The 21,036-nt window shown below is 33.4% G+C and overlaps 2 protein-coding genes across 3 annotated transcripts in view; one reads left to right on the forward strand and one right to left on the reverse strand.

The window, feature by feature from the left end:
- Positions 1–3,377: 3,377 nt before the first annotated feature.
- LOC139523871 (tripartite motif-containing protein 2-like) lies at positions 3,378–5,706 on the reverse strand. The gene has a single exon (XM_071318236.1). It carries the CDS (start codon positions 5,488–5,490, stop codon positions 3,484–3,486), a length of 2,007 nt encoding a protein of 668 aa, XP_071174337.1. The 5' UTR covers positions 5,491–5,706; the 3' UTR covers positions 3,378–3,483.
- Positions 5,707–13,011: 7,305 nt separating this feature from the next.
- LOC139525444 (alanine--tRNA ligase, cytoplasmic-like) overlaps positions 13,012–21,036 on the forward strand; it is a 35,329-nt gene continuing 27,304 nt past the window's right edge. Inside the window, exons 1-5 of one of the 2 annotated variants that reach the window (XM_071320777.1) lie at positions 13,012–13,295; positions 14,039–14,199; positions 18,242–18,430; positions 19,153–19,298; positions 19,580–19,771. In XM_071320777.1, the coding sequence (XP_071176878.1) occupies positions 14,056–14,199; positions 18,242–18,430; positions 19,153–19,298; positions 19,580–19,771 (671 nt within the window). In that variant the 5' untranslated portion in view covers positions 13,012–13,295; positions 14,039–14,055. The other variant, XM_071320778.1, reaches the window with a different exon arrangement.

Here is a 21,036-nt window from a genome sequence, read left to right on the forward strand (position 1 = left end):
CATATAAATTTTATATTTTATTTTCTTGTATGTCAAGAAACATAGCCACTATGGCTAATTTGGAACACAGGGGTAAAATGCATTTCTTTGATTTTGAAGAAAATATGACAGATACATAGAACATTTCAATGGAAGTTTTAAGCCATTCATTAATATATTGAAAAGCAAAAATAATCATTGATGGGGGAAAAAAATTCCAGGTGAGCGATTCAGGCTCTTGAAAGCCCCCCCCCCCCCCCTTTTTTTTGTATATAGAAACAAGTTCACGTGACTGTTCATCTTGACTTATGGTTATACCAAGGTAATTACATTTTTCAGCCAGCAGTTTGTCGGTGATATTGGCCTGTAATTTGATGGTTGATGTTATTTGTAGATTGGAATGATGTTTGGTATGTGCTATTTATTGGTTATCAGGTAAGCTTAGTTAACCTAGAATACGGATCTCTTCAATAGTATACAGACGCCTCTTTCATGTTATGTGTTTATACATGCTAGTAATCGGATGTGGACTTATGTTTACCAAGATTCGATTAAGTCCTGAAGTTTGGTTGCGTATAAAATCAATTTTGATAAGTTGTTACAATCACCGAACTTAGCACTCTTTAGGGTCTTGAATTCTTTTTAGTTTTTGATTTCTCAATATTTTTTTTAGCTCACCTGGCCCAAAGGGCCAAGTGAACTTTTCTCATCACTTGACGTCCGTCGTCCGTCGTCGTTGACTTTTACAAAAATCTTCTCCTCTGAAACTACTGGGTAAAAATTAACCAAACTTGGCCACAATCATCACTGGGGTAGTTTAAGAATGTGTCCTTTAACCCGGTCAACCAACCAAGATGGCCGCCATGGCTAAAAATGAACATAGGGTAAAATGTAGATTTTGGCTTATATCTCTGAAGCCAAAGCATTTAGTGAAAATCTGACATGGGGTTAAATTGTTTATCAAGTCTAGATCTATCTGCCTGAAGTTTCAGATGAATCTGACAACTGGTTGTTGGGTTGCTGCCATTGAATTGGTAATTTTTAAGGAAATTTTGCCGATTTTGGTTATTATCGGCTTGCATATTATTATAGATAGAGATAATTGTAAGTAGCAAGAATGTTCAGTAAAGTAAGATCTACAAACACATCACCATCACCAAAACGCATTTTTTTCATGAAACCATCTGTGTCCTTTGTTTAATATACAAATATACCAAGATGAGTGACACAGGCTCTTAATAGCCTCTAGTTATATTTACTCAACTCTTATTATAAGATAAACAATAATTCCATTTTCAAGTTTTTTAGCTCACCTAGCCCAAAGAGCCAAGTGAGCTTTTCTCATCACTTGGCGTTCGTCATCCGTCGTCGTTATCTTTTACAAAAATCTTCTCCTCTGAAACTACCGGACCAAATTTAACCAAACTTGGCCACAATCAACATTGGGGTGTATAGTTTAGAAAATGTGTCCGATGACCAGGACAACCAATCAAGAGTGGCCACCATGGCTAAAAATAGAACATAGGGGTAAAATGTATATTTTGGTTTATATCTCTGAAACTAAAGCATTTAGAGCACATCTGACATGTGGTAAAATTGTTTATCAGGTCAAGATATATCTATCAGATGAATCGGACAACTTGTCGTTAGGTTGCTGCCTGTGAATTGGTAATTTTGCCGTTTTGGTTATTATCTTGAATATTATTATAGATAGGGTTAAACAGTGAACAGCAAAAATGTTCAGTAAAGTGAAATTTACAAATAAGTCGACATGACCAAAATGGTCAGTTGACCCCTTAAGGAGTTATTGCCCTTTATAGTTAATTTTTAACAATTTTATGTAATGTTTTGTAATTTTTAACAAAAATCTTCTCCAATACTACTAAAACCAAATTTGTCCACAATCATCATTAGGGTATTTAGCTTTAGAATTGTGTCCGATGACCCCGATGACACACGAGGTGCTGTACTTTAATATGTCGAAAACGCGATTTTAAATTAAGTACCTAGTTAAAAGCCGTGCATCTTTACTGTTGAGAATTCGACTTCTGTCGCAGAAAGATCGACAAAGGGATACATCATACTGATATTTTAAAAGACGGAAGTCCTGGATGCTTCGTACTTCGTATAAAAAATTAAAAATGCCTTTTTTTATATAAAATTTTCGTCTGTCATAATTATGTCGTTGTCCTTGGCCTCATTTTCATGGTTCAGTGGCTACTGTGAAAAAAATAAGATTTTTTTTTGTAATGTTAATTTCTCTCTTATTAGGAGTAATATGATAACTATATATATTCAGTATGTGCGTTTCTTGTAAGATCCTCGTCCCTCGTCAGCCAGTTTTTTTCAGTCACCTCGACCTCATTACATGGTTAAGTTAATGTTAAGTTTTTGTGATCAAGGCCATATCCCAGATTACTAAAAGCAATGGGTCTATTATATTTGATGTATGGAATAATTGTAATGTGAAAATATTGAGCTGGCATGTTCTAACTGACCTTGAACCCATTTTCATGGTTCAGTGGTTAAAGTTAACTTTTTGTGTTTTTCGGTCTATTTTTCTTGTACTTTATGCAATATGTTAACTTTTTTGGTGTATGAAAATATTTTACGATGTACATGTCAGTCGGACAGGTTTTATTTGACCTTCATCTCATTTTTACGGTTCATTGCTCCATGTTTAGTTTTTAAATTATGTGTAGGTCTGTTTTTCTTACACTATTTGCTAAAGGTCAACTATATTGGTTTTATAGAATGACAATGTTATGTGTTCGCAGTTCAGATTGTTTCTTAGATACTATAAGCAATATGTCAACTATATATTATGCAAAGATGGATTGTCAAGTGTACATATCTGTCTAGCATTGTCATCTGAACTTGACCGCATTTTCATGATTCATTGGTCAATGTTAAGTTTGTATTGTTATTTTAAGTTAGTTTCTTAGATACAACAAGCAATAATTTATGCATGGATGGAATTTTAGGTGTACATGTCTGTCTGATGTGTTTATCTGACCTTGACCTTATTTACATGGTTCACTGATTACTGTTAAGTTGTCCTGGTTGAGTTCGTTTCTGGGAAACTATAAGCAATATGTAAAATCTATTTGGTGTATGTAATAATTGTATGGTATACATGGCAGTCTGGCATGTTTCATGGACATCATTTCCCACGGTTTATTGGTCAATGTTAAGGTTATGGTTTTTTCATATCGACGGTAAGCGATAGTGCAACTACATATGTTGCATGGAATGATTGTATAGGGTGTAAATGTCTGTCTGACCGTTTTCGTCTGACCTTGGCCCAATTTTTCATCGATCGTTAAAAAGTCCGGCAATGGTATTTGTTCCTTGACATGCATGTCTGTTTCTTAAATACTCTATGTACCTCGTTAAACTCCGTGAGAAACATTTCTATTTAGATGTACAAACAAAATACAAGTATATAATATCATCTATAATATAACAAACACGAAGAGTTTGGATGTGCTACATTTTAGTTATTTAGAAGGTAAATATGTGTACATTTGGGCTATTTGCAGCAAATAAACTCGATCCATATTCAGTTACAGCAACTTGGCGAGCCCGTGCAGTAATAGCGTACGGCGTTTTCACACCTTCCTTTATGTTAACAAATTTATCTTGAATAAGTCTCCCTTCTTCTGAAATAACCTGGACAGTATTGTTGTCTAAGCATAAATATATCTTCCCATTTTTATCACTAGTTACACCCCAAGGTGATACTGAGGTTGAATAAGTCCAAACTACCTGTCCAGATTGGTTCAGACTTATCACATGTTTTTGGTCTCTGTCACTTACAATTATGTTCCCATTAGAAGCGATAGTCAAAAATCTTGGCCAATGAAATAGATGGGATCTTTCAATACATTTTATAACTCGCCCATTTCGACTAAGTATATCGATAGATATTCGACCAGACATACAAGAAACAACGAATTTACTGTCGTTCATTTGACAGATTCCTTCATACGGTTTATGTGTTTTAATTACTTCAAGAACATTGAGATTTCCACTGGTCCCAATAATAGAAATCTGGGATTTTTCTGGTTGTGTAACTGCCACATTTGTCGTAGAGCCCATGTTACATACACATAATGGTTGTTCTAGAGGAAGAGTATCATTCCCTTCACCACTACCCGCTATTCCGCGTTTCCTCACCATCTGGTTATGAGAATCAATGACAACGATCGAATTATCGACGAAAACAACACCAGTTAGCTGCCAGCTAATGGTGTCTTCTCCGCGGTCTTTTACATTTATGACTTCATGCGATTTTTGAACTCGCGATCCTGTATATCTATGTGGGCGAGGAGTTCGAGTTGGCCGAACACCGGCTGTTGGAATTTGTCGAGAAACTGGTCTTGTTCGGTTTATTACATTAGTTGCCTGTCTTCGATTTGTATTGAAATTACCATTACGTGTTTGGTTCATCCGTCCAACTGGTAAATGATTTTGGGACGATACTGAAACTGAACCGATAGGTGGTGGATTTCGTATAAATTGTAGGAAATTGGGATTCTGAACAAATTCAACTTGCATTGATGAAACTGAACGACTTGAAGACAAGATAGCATTATCATACTCATCGGCTTGGGACTCCACTTTTGGCAAATCGTTTAAAAACTCTATATCTGTACTGTTGTGACACATTATGTCAAACGCTTCTCTTGTTGATTCAATGTTTTGCATTACCATTAGCAATTCCTGATTGTCTTGTAATTGAACACGACCGGATTCAAAAAGCTGTCGCTTTAAGTCTTCAATACCTTGTAAAGTTCTCTCGTAAAACTGCCCGACCTCGGATTCAACTTCGTCAATTAATCGCAAAGCTAATTCTTTACTATTTTGTAGTTCAATGTCATTATCGTTATCACCAGAACCTAAGTCTTGAATTCTTTGTGTTTGACTCTGAAATCGCCTCCTCAAAGCGTCTATTCGTGGGCGAAACCTTACAATAGCTTCTTCGATAGTCACGCATTCGCAACTTTGTCCTCGATGCTCACGAACTGCGCATAATGAACATCCTATTAGATTGCATGCTAAGCAAAAAAACTCGATTGGTCTTCCACTGTGGTTTTCACAATATACTCCATTGTCACTAGTGGGTGCCTCCATTTGTACCTGGACAGGGATGTTAGGGTATTGCTGACGACTTGGTATGCTAATTCCTCCATCGTCTCCCTCATTTGTCGTCCCCTCGTGAATCTTTACAGCCTGTATCAGATTGTTCATGAAAGTATCCGGTGGAAATTGTTTACCCCATTCTCTCGGATTCAAATTTCCTCTCGGTTTAGGAACCTGACTACGATCAATCGGACAGTTGAACGATAGGGTGTCTCTGTCTGTAACAGTCTGCAGAATATGTTCCGACAAACAACTCTTGCAGAAGGAGTGTCCGCACGGAAGAAGCCGAGGATCTTCATACCGCCCCAAACACACACTGCACATTAAATAATCATTTTCAATATTCCTCACTACTCTTTCGGCCATATTGGTGATTTCTTACAATGTAAAGTTTGATTTAAATCAGGGCAATTTTTTGTTGATACGTACACTTACATGTTTACTCTCACTGATATGCAGTTATATATGTATGCCGATAATCTGTTCATTTCCAACATAATAAAATAAAATTTTAAATTCGATCCACGGCTTACTGTTACAAATATTTAATCATATGTGTACACTACTAAAACGGTAATTGGAAAACTAGTATATTTATATGAACTGTACAGTTTAAATCAATACACAAATCAAAGTACTATTATTTGAATTTGAAGTAAAAATTAAAACAAAAGATTTTCTTGTCATTCATTCAGACGCAACTAATTTAAATACACTAATGAAATAGAATATTAGAAGGGTTAATCATGTAGATACATGTATGTATAGATATAATGCACATGGCTTTGGGATATCCAATGATACCGACTACTGGACTAAGTCTACGAATAAACAGTAAATAATAATGATGGTATAAATGGTTAAATTTACAGCTTAAGACATATGTAAAAATTCAGCCTTCTTAATTCAGTTTAATCGTTTGAATTCAGGCCTTCATTTTTCAGACTTTCCCAATAATTTTATGATCGACACCTCATAAAGAAGTCATTTCAAGTAACAAGTATTTTTTTCATTTTTTACGAAAAATATTCACAATCATATTGAAAGCAACATTTATAACAGATATTTATAGATTATCGTTGATTATCTCAACGAGATCGATTTTCTCGCTTGAGCCGGGAAGGCGAAAGCGAGAAAGGCAATCGAGTTGAGATGAACAATGATAATCTGTTTATCATTATTTTACCTATGACGACGTTGTCAATTTCATGTCAATTTCGTTAGCAAAGCCACGTGCCTGCTTAGTTTCTAGCGATTATTTTTCATCTAAAGCGCGTATATGAAAAATTATCTATGAAAAATTATCACAAAAAGATCAAAGGAAAAATGGACAAAATAGCGATAAATATATATATAGATATAAGAAGATGATGTGATATGAGTTCCAGTGAGATAGCTCTCAATCCAATTTACAATTTGTAACCATTATAAGTCAAAGTAGGCCTACATCCATCAACACGGAGCCTTGGCTCACATCGAACAGCAATCTATAATGGCCCCCAAAATGACGGTAATTGGAAAACACGAAAACAATTTTAAACGGTCTAATCTATATAAACAAGAGAAACGGGAAATACTTATGAACCACATCAACAAACGACAACGGCCGGTGTCCCTCGATGATCCTCAATGTTGGCCGCACGTGCAGTAATTGATTCTAGAAATGAATCCGTATACGTACCATTGAAATGCTGCAGTATTTCTATTTATACCTAGATACTGCATTATATTATTGGTATATTAATGATTGTAACATAAATTAAATTTTTTCCTTTCATGTTTTAATGAAATAATTTGCTTGAAGAGTGTGTTGATGGAAAACCATGGTATATTAGATGCAAATTGATGTTGTACCATACTTTTCTAATTAAATATGCAACTCAACTAGAATCCAAAGGAAAGAAAGCAGAGCTTAGCTATGGTACAACATACTTCATTTTCGTGTTATTCCATGGCTGAGGCCCCACCCTATTTTTTGAAAGGTATCTTCTCAGAAACATTTAAAAAAAACTGAAAAACGAAAAAGGATGAGATCTTCATTTGTTTTCATTTTATAACAAAAAGCAATAAATCATGTGTACCACATCTTCAGAGACCTTTTTCAAACTATTTAGGATTGTTACGAGTTCCCCTAATTTTGGAAAAAATACTAAAAGTTTCTTCTTTCAGTTCTGAAATAAATAAAATGTAATACTACAATGTAGTACCATTTCCTTTGAAAAAATTTAATTAAATATCGATTTAAACAAGGTGTGAGGGGTTACTAACTATAAAAAAGGAATAAATAACGGCTACAAAAATTTGTGAAAAACACGATTCTTTTTGCGATCAAATAGGTACACTATCTACGCTCCCTGTATCCGCCACTGTTTATTGTTTTATCATAAAATTGAGTTTAATAAATGATCAAATAATCGAATTAATAAAATAACGGAAGAAAAGCAGTCTGTACGAAAACTTTAGTTTAAATGTATAAATATGCATTTTTCAATGAGATGAACAACCAGAAAGATGTGATTTAAAAATTGTATGATATCTTGAAAACCAAAAAAAAAAAACAATTCTTACCGTCGTTAGAATAATTTTAAAAATCCTTCTCGCTGTAAAACTGAAAAATTGGGAAAATTAGACATTTTCTTTACTCTCTGCAAATTCTTGGGCTCTATTACATGAAATACGCAGAAAATTATATACGAGGCGCAAAAGTTACTAGCGCGAGCTTCTATTTCATTTAACGAGATCAATTTCCAAATATAAGTTCAAGGTCTTCAAGCTGTCAAGACTCAATCATTTTATTTATAAATACAAATTTTATATACCATGTGTCTTACTCCTTCGGATTCGTTTGTTTAAATATGTTAACTCGTAAGAATCATGGTATATATTAGCTGCGGAACCATAGCTCTTAGGTCCTTATGCTATTTTTTGACTATTTGCGGACTAAGAGCTATGGTTCCGCAGCTAGGTATATATAGTAGACTACTACTAGTTTTAAATATGAAACTGACGAGAGTAGACTGTCAGTGAAGAGAGTGGACAACTCGATACTTCACTGAGGTGAAACAATCGATGCCGTGGCACCAAGTCTTCTGGCATACACAAATCTTTTATAGTTACACACCCATCACGAAAGAAAAATTACTTGAAACAGTGACTTCTTTTAAAAAAGATATTTTTTAAGGTCCGTATCCCCCTCCACCTTTTTGAAAATCGAGTTATGTCCCTTGATTTTTTACCATGTAATTTTACACTAAATTTTCAATAAATTGCGGACAACTTCATATTTTACATACTCAAAATAAGATATAGACGTAAATAAGCATGAAATCTAAACTAATTGATCTAAGATACGCTTATCAATTCGATATTTACAGAACGTATTTTTACTATATACCTATTTAAATAACTAAATTCAGACAAACGGGTATCATTCGAACTCAACTTACTGTTGACGACGGATGCCAAGTGATGCGCATATATGACCTTAGAGTCTGTATCGCTCACCTTAATAAATAAATCTTTGGACTGGCCTAACAGGCCAGTAATATTTGCTAAATGATTAGAAGCTGCTAACAGTGTCAGGCTACGTTATTTACTACATTGTGTATTTTGATATACATGTACAGTACCTATATATTTGATAACTATAAGATCAGACATGGATATTTTAAATTATCCACATCCTCTTCATAAAGAAATGCTTGCATGTAATTCATGCAGTTTAATTACGTATTATCGGTCAATGATTGTAAATGGGCTCAGTCAAGGCCACATTCATGTCCACTCAATACAGAAAGGTTCACCAATCATAATATCCAAGGGTTTATTTTATTAATAAATTTAAGGTTAATTCGCCGTATACGTGGAACACAGTCACAGGACAACAAATCACTCGGACTCGAGCCAATTCATTAATGCAAACGGTTTGTTTGACCCACCGATATATGTTAATGTGAACAAAAGAATTGTGGGTTTACGCAAACCTCATGAGGGGGAAGAGGGGGGAGGGGCACACCAATATATTTTGTTTTCAAAAATATATACCTTTTCATATATCAATTTACAAAAAAATCCCAGATCTATAGATATATTTGGTTATTTTTCATCTTCCGGTACATTAGTAAAGGGATTGTTTTGGTCCCGCTCATCATCAGGTTTATGTTGAATAATCACACCTTGCTTTTCCAATAAGTTTGTTACATCTTCATAATAAACAGTTTCCTCTATTTTCCCCATTTCATATTTTCATTATGGAGGGTGGTAAAGGGTTATTTTCGTGCAACGTGATCGCCGTTTTTTATTTCACGTTCAACGTGTTCAAAGTTATTTTTTTATTTGATGTTCAGTCGTGCAAGACGGGTGCCTCGTTCAACGTGTTCTGCTTATTTAATTTTACGTGCATCGTGATTTTCAAAGTCTTATTTTGCGAGTTCGGCATTTTTCAAATAAAATTCAAACACTTGGCCGAGATCGTCAAGAAATACTTTTTAAAAAAGCCGTAAACCAATTATATCATAAATGTGTATACTAAATCGGGAATATCAAGTAAAACAAAGGTTAATATATACAAGAAGACAGTGACTCAGTCACAAAAGGTTCAAATAAAAGTATTTGTTTTTTTGTGCAACGTTCATTACAGAAATTATTTCACGTTTAACGTGAAATTATGTCTTATTTTACGTTTTTTTTTTCGTGCAAGCACCCCCCCTCCTTTTACCACCCTCATTATGAAGAGACAATAAAATATGTTTGGTCAGACAAATATAATAACACCCCAGAGAGTTACACTTTCACTGGGTTTTATATTATATAATGGAAAACTGATAAAAAAAAGTTACATTCGCCATTCCCTCTTGAAGGAAGTTGACACTATGAAATTTCTTTTACTAATTGTTATCATGTTTCAAGTATACAAACTTTTGAAGGTGAATTAGGTGCACATGTCAAATTGGTCGATTTATAGCATCTATAACTAGCATCAGTTGAAATACGACATTGGAATAAATAGAGATTAATTGTTTTGACAAATAGCTGATGCATTTACGACTGTGTTGTAACCGCATCGAAATTGAATACGGACTTCTGATTAGTTTCAGATACTTATGATATATTGATATATTTAATCTGATTTTCTCGCCCTTTTCATATATCATGGAGCATGAAATAGTGACCTATTCCAGCGGCTCATCACTACCACTCATTACATACTAAGTGCCCCCCACCCCCGAGACGCAAACGCTAATGAAACCTAATGCTATAGACATATACTAGCATGTGACGGAATATTTGTTTGACCATGGAAGTATTATATTGCAATCATGATCAGCAATATAATACTTCCATGGTTTGACGAACAGCGGATGAACGGACGGAGAGGGTGAACGTGTTCGACCTTAGAATAGGATTGGTAAAGGTTACACAATTTATTACTCTTTAAGCAGGAAAGGAGAATGTGAGTTCCCTTTTTTTCGGAAATAACTGAAGCCGCTTTTTTTCAGTGTCAAAACGAGGCGAAAATGTTTTTTGGAGGGTATGAATGAATGGTGCAAAATCCTGCATTCTAGGCATTTTTGAAGAGTTTGATAATGTTTTGAATTTGGACACTTCTTATATATATTTTTTTTTATATTTTAAGATTTACTTACACCAAATTTTTAACAACTTTATTTAAATTTATATGTAAGATAATCATCCAAATATCACTGATTTGAGTCTGCTGCCAGAACATAGAACAAACATCGAAACAGTAGAGTTTGCCAAATTTTTCTATGGTCGGTTCAGTCAAATCGTTTCAGAATCATAATTTGGTCTGCTTATATCCTTATCGCGAAGAACATGGCAAGCCCGCACAATCTCTCGCCACTCATGCATGCTCTTTTCCAAGTTTTCAGTCGTTTTAGGGCAGTCTGTGTTTCTAAAGGAAGCACATTATCATCAACATAATGATCAATGTCTTCTTCCAATTCCTTCTCCATCAGCAATTTGGTAGCAGCATCGGTAATAACAGTTTTGTTTGCAAAAGGGAATTAAGCTTTCCTGTAAGCACCATCAAGCAGTTGCAGTTACAAAATATTAAACTCGCTTTTATGCTGACAAAGAGTAGACAAACTAGGGATAGAATGAGATCAGATAAATGTATATGATTCCATCTATAGAGTATATATGATATTGGTACATGCAGGGGAATTGGAATGGAGTTTTTGACGTTTACATGTAAGTCCATAATTTCAAATTATTTCTGAAATAGTTGGTGGTATTTTAGTTCCAGAATCTATAAATTTAGGGGTTAGGGGTATGGGGTGTCCGATTCCGAAACCCCAAATATAAAGAACCGAAATCATAGTCCGTAGTCCCGAATAAGTAAAGACAAAATCCTGTGTTAAAGGTTTTACTATTTCTCAATAATATCAAATTAGAATATGGGATACTGTAAAAAGAAAGATAAAAGTTCGTGAAATGAATACGCAAACTGGAATGCCCCCTTTCGATGACTTGATTTGTCAAAAGTTGGTTAAACGGAGAAATGAATACGCAGACAGTACTGTCCCCTTCCGAAGACCAGTACTTGATTTGTCAGTCTACTTTAATATCGTTTTTGGATTGTTCTAAAGAAGTTATATGCAATACTCAGACTCTGTTCACCAAAAAAAATTAGTTTACTAGAATGTGTTCCTTCTTTACCTTCAGTGTCGTTTTTCCTTTTCTGCAAGAGCCTGTTTTTAACTAAAGATCTATGATGATTATCGTTACTAGGTTACTGTTATCGAGAAACATCACCCGTTGAGATGCTGAGTTATATCCAGGAAGAATAGTTTAAAAGGAATGATGACAAGTTATATAGAAATTAAGGTTGAGACAGAACAACAAATGACATTATATTGATATATACTAGTATGTATAAAAAAATAATCAGTGTCGAAATTTTAATGAGGCAATTGCCTCACTTGCCTCAAGGGTAGCTACGGCCTTGCAACTATTTGAATATATGCTTGTTGGTGAGAAACTCATTATTAAGAGGTACTTCAATTCCTGTAATAATGTAGATCTATATGCTTCTCTTCTATTTTTATATATATCTCTCATAATTATCTACTGCCACTGTCCTTCATTGTATATATGTTACGGTAGTTTGTCTTTAATTTGTTGCCATAACCATAGATGTAATTAATACCCATAACCATTTATTGTCAATGCGTTAGTGCTAATAAAGTTATATTATCTTATCTTATAAGAGTCTTATAAATAACATCGTATAAGCAGACGATATGCGAGACAGGGGCCACACTGAGGCCATGGACTTTTCCCGCATTCTTCATCTTTATTTTCAGTTTTATGCTCCGTTATTTATATGCATGATTAAAAAATAATTTTTCATTTAGATCTACCATTCTACTGTGATGTTTCCTGTGTACAGTCTGTAGTATTATGAGTTTTTACATCAATAAAATTCAGAGGCGGATTTAGGGGGGGGCAGGGCGCCAGGCCCCCCTTTTTGGGAAAAAATTGCCGGGTTGCTTATATTGGGAATCACTGAAGCGTGACTGGAGCGGGCCCCCTCCTACGTCAGTCAGGTGGGCCCCTCTTATGAAAATTTCTGGATCCGCCACTGAAATTGTCAAATCGTCATTGCATTATAAAACTTGGACAGAAGCTTTTCAATAAAACTGAATTAATATAGTCAGGGCCCGGGTCAGGGCTGGACTGAATTAATCAGTAACATCTGAAGCTGGAACCGCCCCCCCTTTTTTTACACATATTACTAAGTTTACATATTTCGTAAAATTTGCCTTGACGATAGGAATCGCAGGCGATACAAAGTTAATGTGGATCACTTTATTTTTTTTTCTATATTAACGCTATATCAATGACAATGTACATTTACAGAACAGATACGACCGAAACAACCGGACCAAACAGTACCTTTTTTAGCAACCTTGAATATGAAATCTATAATACCTAAATTAGATGACATTTATACATATTTATATGATATTACATAGACACACATAGCCATTGTATGAACTCATATATCTTTAAAAACTATATTGACACACGAAAAGTTCTTCTGCAAGAACGGCGGTGGAATATTTTATCCGGAGAAAAGCTGAAATCACCGGTGAACGTCAACCACGTTTCTGTTGAATGTACCGGTAGAATATAGTTGGTAAACGGTAAGACAGTTCGTCTTTACACTTAAACGTATTAATCTCGCATCACACACAAACAGTTATTTCAAAGATTGTCGTCAGACACTTTCCGTTTATTGCATCATCCTCTTTTACCTCGGACATCAGAACTTGACAAGTCTGACATGCTCTACATGTTATGAATTTTAAATAGGGGCCTACAGTATAAATTCTCGTTCCACGTAGGAATGGTTCAATTTTTGTGATAAACAGTGTACACAAAAAAGAACAGTGGGAAGCAAGCAAGTATGGCAAAAAACAAAAACATTATTTACTGATTTTAAAAGTAAAATACACTCTTCATTCAAATAATATTCTGAGTTCGCAGATGCATTGTCAGGCAGATTTTTTTACATATCCAATTATAACAATATTGGTTGTTCCTTTTGGAATCAGGACCAAAATTATGACAACTAGGTTTAACACAATTTGTTCATGTAACTGGGCTCTTTTTAAAATGCTTCTTATCAGCAACTAGATATACATGTAACCCAGTGGCGGATCCAAACAAGAAAACTAACTGCCTAATTTATGTACAAAAAAATGAACAAAAACAAATATGTAACACATAAACAAACAACAACCACTGAATTACAGGCTCCTGACTTGGGACAGGCACATACATACAGAATGTGGCAGGTTAAACATGTTAGGGGTATTCCAACCCTCCCCTAACCTGGGACAGTACAACATAATTCATTCATTATTTTTTTATTTTTTTTTCATAGATACTTAATAGGTCAAGATGAGCAGTCAGATGACTGGTTCTCAAGTGAGACAACTCTTTGTAGACTTCTTCAAAGAGAAAGAACATATTTATGTACATTCCTCCTCAGTTATTCCTCATGATGATCCAACACTTTTATTTGCCAATGCTGGTATGAATCAGGTAAGATATGATCTATGTTAATTATCAGATTTTATATTAACACACTACAACATTTAGAGGTAGCCCCAAGCCCCTGTTTGAAATAAATCACATCTGATTTGTGCAAAAACACTAGTGACTGCACAATCCTTAAAGGTAACATCGGAGATACTGAAGGTATTTTAAGTTCAACTGGCCCGAAGGGCCTAGTGAGCTTTTCTCATCACTTGCATCACTTGCATCCGTCATCCGACGTCATCGTCCGTCGTCGTTTACTTTTACAAAAATCTTCTCCTCTGAAACTACTGGGCCAAACTTAACCATACATGGCCACAATCATCATTAGAGTAATTAGTTTAAAAAATGTGTCCGGTGACCCAGCCAACCAACCAAGATGGCCAATATGGCTAAAAATAGAACATAGGGGTAAAATGTAGATTTTGGCTTATATCTCTAAAACCAAAGCATTTAGAGCAAATCTGACATGGGGTTAAATTGTAACCAAGTTGTAAATAAAATATGTGTCCAAGTTGTAAATTGTATGCAAGTTGTAAATTAAAGTTATATCCAAGTTGTAAATAAAGGTTGTGTCCAAGTTGTAAATAAAAATTGTATACAAGTTGTAAATAAAAGTTGTATCCAAGTTATAAATAAAAGTGTTAAATTTGATATATATTTGTTACAGTAAATAGGTGAAATTAGGAATTACACGTAATTACTAAACATTTCAGTAAATACCTGTAATCACTAGTCAATTTAGTATTTACATGTATTTACTAGTTGTTTCAGTGATTACAGGTATTTACTGATTTTTTTTGTCATTTTTACAGCTATTTTCTAACTTGATATTTTTGTTTAAAAATTAAAGACATAATTCAAGATATCAAATAAGAAAGTAAGGGGTAGGGATTTTTAGGGCTTACTTAAGGATCAAGGATTATAAGGCACATTAGAAGTGCATACACTTCAGTGTTTGTGAATTGAAACTGGAAAATGGTTGTTTTATAAGCTTTGAAACTCCCTAAAAATCATTTTGAGCATGCAAGACAATGATATAAATCCAAAATTGAGAAAAACATTTTTGAGAAATTTATAGGCAACTTAGCCAGCTATTTTTTAAGATAGACATTAGATTATGACAAACTTGGTTAAATGATCTTGATAATTCTTAAAATCTCATAATTTTGTTATATTAAAATCTCCATCAGGCATACTCTGCATATCAACTTGTCCAATTACATGAGTTAAATTCCTTTTACAAAATAGGTTTAACTACGACTTCTGTTGTCAAACATTTGCGATGAAGCTGACGTGATGGCGTTAAAAGTCACATTTTCATATTTCCGTGTTTTTATGAGTTCTTCAAGACCTCCAACAAAATTTTATCATTGTTTCTTCCTGTATAAGAATGATCTTTTTGTGGATTGAAAAAGTCAACTAAATGGTCCATCCCTTTTGTTTTACTTTCAATGTTGACATTCTTTTCCTTTTCGTCGAGCCTGTGTTTTTTGTCGCAAAAGCGAGACATAGCGAACCAACGGTAACCTAATAATTCCGTTGCCAGCGGCGTCCATAAATATTCGCTCTGTGATTATATTTTTTAAATTGATAAGTTTTTCAAATTATCCTGGATTTCTACCAAACTTGAACAGAAGCTTCAGTTGTTTATGATCAAAAGAAAAATTTCAAGAAGTAAATTTTGCAAAAATAAAATCAAGTTTTTCCGTATTTTACTTATAAAGGGACTTAGTTTTTATGCCAGTTAACATTACATTCACACTGTGGTTAATTTTTAAAAATTTTGATAACTTTCTCAAAATATCCTGGATTTCTACCAAAATTGGACAGACGCTTGTTTATGATCATAAGATAATATCTAGAAATAAACTGAAGTTTGTTTAAAAAAACTATACTTTTTCGTATATTTCTTATTTAAACGGACTATTTTTTTCTAGTTAACATAACATACACTCTGCAGTTAAAGTTTAGATTTCATAAACCATCCTGAAATTTAAACAAATTTTGATAGAAGATTCTACAGAACTAGTCAAAAGATAGTATCTAGAGGAAAATTATAAATATTTTTTTTCCTATTTTTGTTGGGCCTGTGACTCACAGCAAAAGTAGGCGAGACACTGGGTTCTGAAAAACCCTTAAAATTTCAATAGCTGAATACTCACTGATTTTCTAATTAGTATTACAAAATCCTTGGTAGACAAGACAAGACAAGACAAATACTTTATTAGAGTCTCACCTCAAAATTGACATACATTTATACATTTATAAAATTACAGAAATATTTAAAACAACATGAGCCACTCTAAAAAGAGTTATGAGAGACTATAAAATTTCTACAAAACACATTATTATCTACAATTATATAAAATACCTTTTCTTTTTAATAATACATCATAGCAGATTTTGGCTAAAAAGTAACACACATTTTCATCAGTGAATAAAAATTTGAATTTATCATCATCAGACAAATTAACAAAATCACAATTAAAAGAGCTAGCATGTCTAAATAAAATAGCTCGTAAATCTGCATATACTGGGCAGTTAATTAAGACATGTTTCTCATCTTCAATAATGTTATTTTTCTTACATTGCTCATTAAAACATAATCTATTGTCAACCATAATGCCTTCATATCGGCCAGTTTCTATTCTCAGAGGTGCAACACCACATCTAAATTTAGCATATGCACTCTTATATTTTCCAGGCATATTAATACATAAATATTTTTCTTTATTAAAACATTGCTTAAACATTCTATACGTTCGCAATTTACTTCTTTCATTGTACATTAAGTCAGAGTACCACTTCTCTTTATATCTACAAAAATTTTCCTTTTCAATTTGTTTAATTGTATTTTTATCAATAGAAAAATCAGTATTACATAAAAACTCCATATCCATTTCTTTAAATTTCACATTGACTCTATAATTCCAATTTCTAAATTTACTATTACAGCATTTATTGCCCCATAAGAAAACCTTTTTATTAACTCTACAATGAGACATTTTAGTAAGTCTCGACCATAATCTAAAAATACATGTCCACTGAGATATAATACTGGGCATCCAACCCATATCTCCATATAAGGCTAAGTTAGGGGTGTATTTACCCACACCCATAAAAAATCTCATTGCTCTATTTTTTACAGCATTAATACAAGAAAAATCCTGGTGACCCCAAATTGAGGCACCGTATTCAATGACAGACATAACAAGTGTATCAAAAAGTTTTGTAAATGTATCAAATTGAAAACCGCCATTAGCTTTACATTTAGCTATTAATAAACCTAAAGACCTACTTGCAGATTTAGCTACTGTCTTAGCCATACAATTGTAGTCTAAAAATTCTGACAACAGTAAACCTAGATAAGTATAACTAGGAACAATTTCCATATCATTATTATTAAGTACAAAAGTAAAATTTGTCTTTGGTGTAGACTTAGTTCTGAAATGTACAATTTTTGATTTCTCTAGATTTACAACTAAATCATTTTTACAACACCATATATTTAAAGTATCCAACATTTTTTGTAGATCTTTCTCATTTTCTGTTATAAATACAAGATCATCTGCATAAAGTAGTACACAAATTTTTTCATCATCAATTTTTACTCCAGTATCTAATTTTTTAACTTCATCTACAAGGTCATTAATAAAAATGTTAAACAAAAATTGGTATTACCATAACTTTTGATCAGTTGACCATATTACAACATTGTTTTAACAGTTAGTAAATAGGTGTAAAAATTCATTTTAAAATCAGTAATTACTGGGCAGTTTTAGGAATTACTTGTATTTACTAAGTGCATCAGGAATTACATGTAATTCCTAAATTTTAGTAATTACATGTAATTCCTAATTTCACCTATTTACTGTAACATATATATTGATAATGAAAGGTTTTTTTTTCAATAAGATAAAAGTATAACTTTAGAACAAATATTAAGTTTCTAAGTAAAAACATAAGTTGTATCCTCAATTTCCTGTAAAGCTTATTTATTATTTTGCTTAATATACATATAACTAATCATAATTTTCAATTACAGTTCAAACCCATATTTTTGGGAATAGTAGACCCCAACAGTGACATGGCCAAGTACAAAAGAGTGGCAAATTCCCAGAAATGTATACGAGCTGGAGGTAAACACAATGATTTAGATGATGTCGGCAAAGATGTTTACCATCACACATTCTTTGAAATGTTGGGCAACTGGTCATTTGGAGATTATTACAAGGTGAGAGTAATTCATTTGTAAGTTTGTTTAAGGAGACCATTCAATAAATAGGTTATCTTCAATATTTAACATGTTTAGTATGATAACTTACTGCATGTTCTATATAGTAACTTTATATCCTGATTTCCTGCACCTAATACCTATATAGAAATTGACATAAAAAAAACTTGTCATCAGCTCTATATATTTTGAACTATGATCTATGTATGCATGTTTATCTGTGGATTTCTCCTTTTAATATGCAAAGTATAAATAAATACTACCTCTGAGTCTATCTGGAGAGGCAGACTCATTTTGGATTCAGAATAATCATTAATGAGTTAAAATTCTAGGGAAAAAACTATATCTAAAAATAGGCTAAAATGATCAGAAAGCATAATTTCTATATTCAAGCCATTTACATGTACCTACAGTGAATTATTGTAAGAAATTCTTTTGTAGTGGTGCGATATTTTTGTTCAGTCCAAACTAAATATACTCATGAATAAGTGGATATTCTTTATGCATTTTTTAACCAGTTGAGCATTTTACAGGATTGTTGGTTTAATGCTGTATAAACTTTCCTGATCTTTTGTAAACCAAAGAAGTGTTATCATTTGATCAATTACAACCAATTTTGAGGAAAAATATTAACTATGGTAATCCATCATATTCAAATTCACTTTCATGGAACAAACGCCTAATGATTTGTAAATACTGAAGTAGTGATTGATACTTTTTAGAAAGATTGTTGTGCATGGGCTTGGGAACTGTTGGTAGATAGAGTTGGAATGGACAAAGACAGATTGTATGTTACCTATTTCGGGGGTAATAAAGATTTTGGATTAGAACCTGACAATGAGACCAAAGACATCTGGATTAATCTTGGGTGAGTCAATTGACATTTAATATCAAATACAAACATGAAAAAAAATGGTTGTACAGAATTGTTTTTTACATAGCTAAGAAAGAAGCCAAACATATTTTATTATTAGTTACAACTACATGTATAAACAGTTTATATTGCATGTACACTGGCAATATCCAGATAAGATTTGTTACATTATAAAATTTTCTCCGTTTAATTTTCATCACAGTCATCTCGACTACACTATAGTCACCATGTATTCATGTCCAGTATTATATTGTTTTCTTGATTTGGTATTTCAGGGTTGCACCGGAAAGGGTATTGCCATTTGGTATGAAAGATAATTTTTGGGAAATGGGAGAGACCGGACCTTGTGGTCCATGTACAGAGATTCATTACGATAGAATTGGAGGTCGGGATGCCAAACATCTTGTCAACATTGATGATCCAGATGTATTAGAGATTTGGAATCTTGTGTTTATGCAATTTAATAGGTAAAATTTCCTACAGAAATTGAAGTCTTAGGCATGTGACTCATTTATACTGACAATGAAAAGTATATTTAGGAAAGAATTGATTGAATATATAAAAAGATATTGGTATTGTTATATAATGTAGTTAAAATCTAGACAAGGTTACTGGTAGTAATTAGGGGCCCGCCAAAGGCGGGTCGCCCTATAGTGATCAGTCTGTCCGTCCGTCCGTAACACTTTGTGTCCGCTCCATATCTAGAGAACCATTATGATTTCATACTTTATACTTTACATGTTTATTAACCACCACCAGAGGACGTGTCATGATGTATGTACAACTTCCTAGGTCAAAGGTCAAGGTCAAAAAACCTTGGTTTCAGTTGACAACCCTGTGTCCTGTGGTGAAGATCGTGTCCGCTCTATATCTTGAGAACCGTTATGATTTCAAAGTTTATACTTGACATGTAGATGAACCAACACCAGAGGGTGTGTCATAATTTATGAACGACTGCCTAGGGCAAAGTTCAAGGTCAAAAACTTTGGTTTCAGTTGACAACCCCATGTCCTATGGTAAAGATTGTGTCCGCTCTATATCTTGAGAACCGTTATCATTTCAAAGTTTATACTTGACATGTATATAAACCAACACCAAAGGGTGTGTCATAATTTATGTGCAACTTCCTAGGTCAAAGGTCAAGGTCAAAAACTTTGGTTTCAGTTGACAAACTCATGTCCTATGGTAAAGATTGTGTCCGCTCTATATCTTGAGAACGGTTATCATTTCAAAGTTTATACTTGACATGTTTATAAACCAACACCAAAGGGTGTGTCATAATTTATTTACAACTTCCTAGGTCAAAGGTCAAGGTCAAAAACTTTGATTTCAGTTGACAAACCCATGTCCTATGGTAAAGATACAATTTTTTAATGCACATTATTCACAGCGGGGCCCACAGAGATGGCTCCCATCTCAATGATATCTAGTTTTGTTAGTGTTAGAAAGAAGTAGATCTTTATAATTATTAATAAATTGTTTCATACAGTAACATGATTAATAAAGCAGGAAGACAAAATCTTGTGCAATACATGTCCATACAAAAAGAATTTCAATGCAGAAAAAAAAATAAAAAAATTAGTATTACTTTCAACCTTAAAAATTGAGAAATAGATGTTTATCCCAAAAATAACAATTTCATTGATTGAGTAATAATAACAACAGTATAATTTTAGCATCAATACATGTCAAATTTTAAGTTAATTAGAAACTTCAGAAGGACAATTAATAA

Source organism: Mytilus edulis, chromosome 5 (genome assembly GCF_963676685.1).
Source record: "Mytilus edulis chromosome 5, xbMytEdul2.2, whole genome shotgun sequence".
Classification (NCBI taxonomy): Eukaryota; Metazoa; Mollusca; class Bivalvia; order Mytilida; family Mytilidae; genus Mytilus; species Mytilus edulis.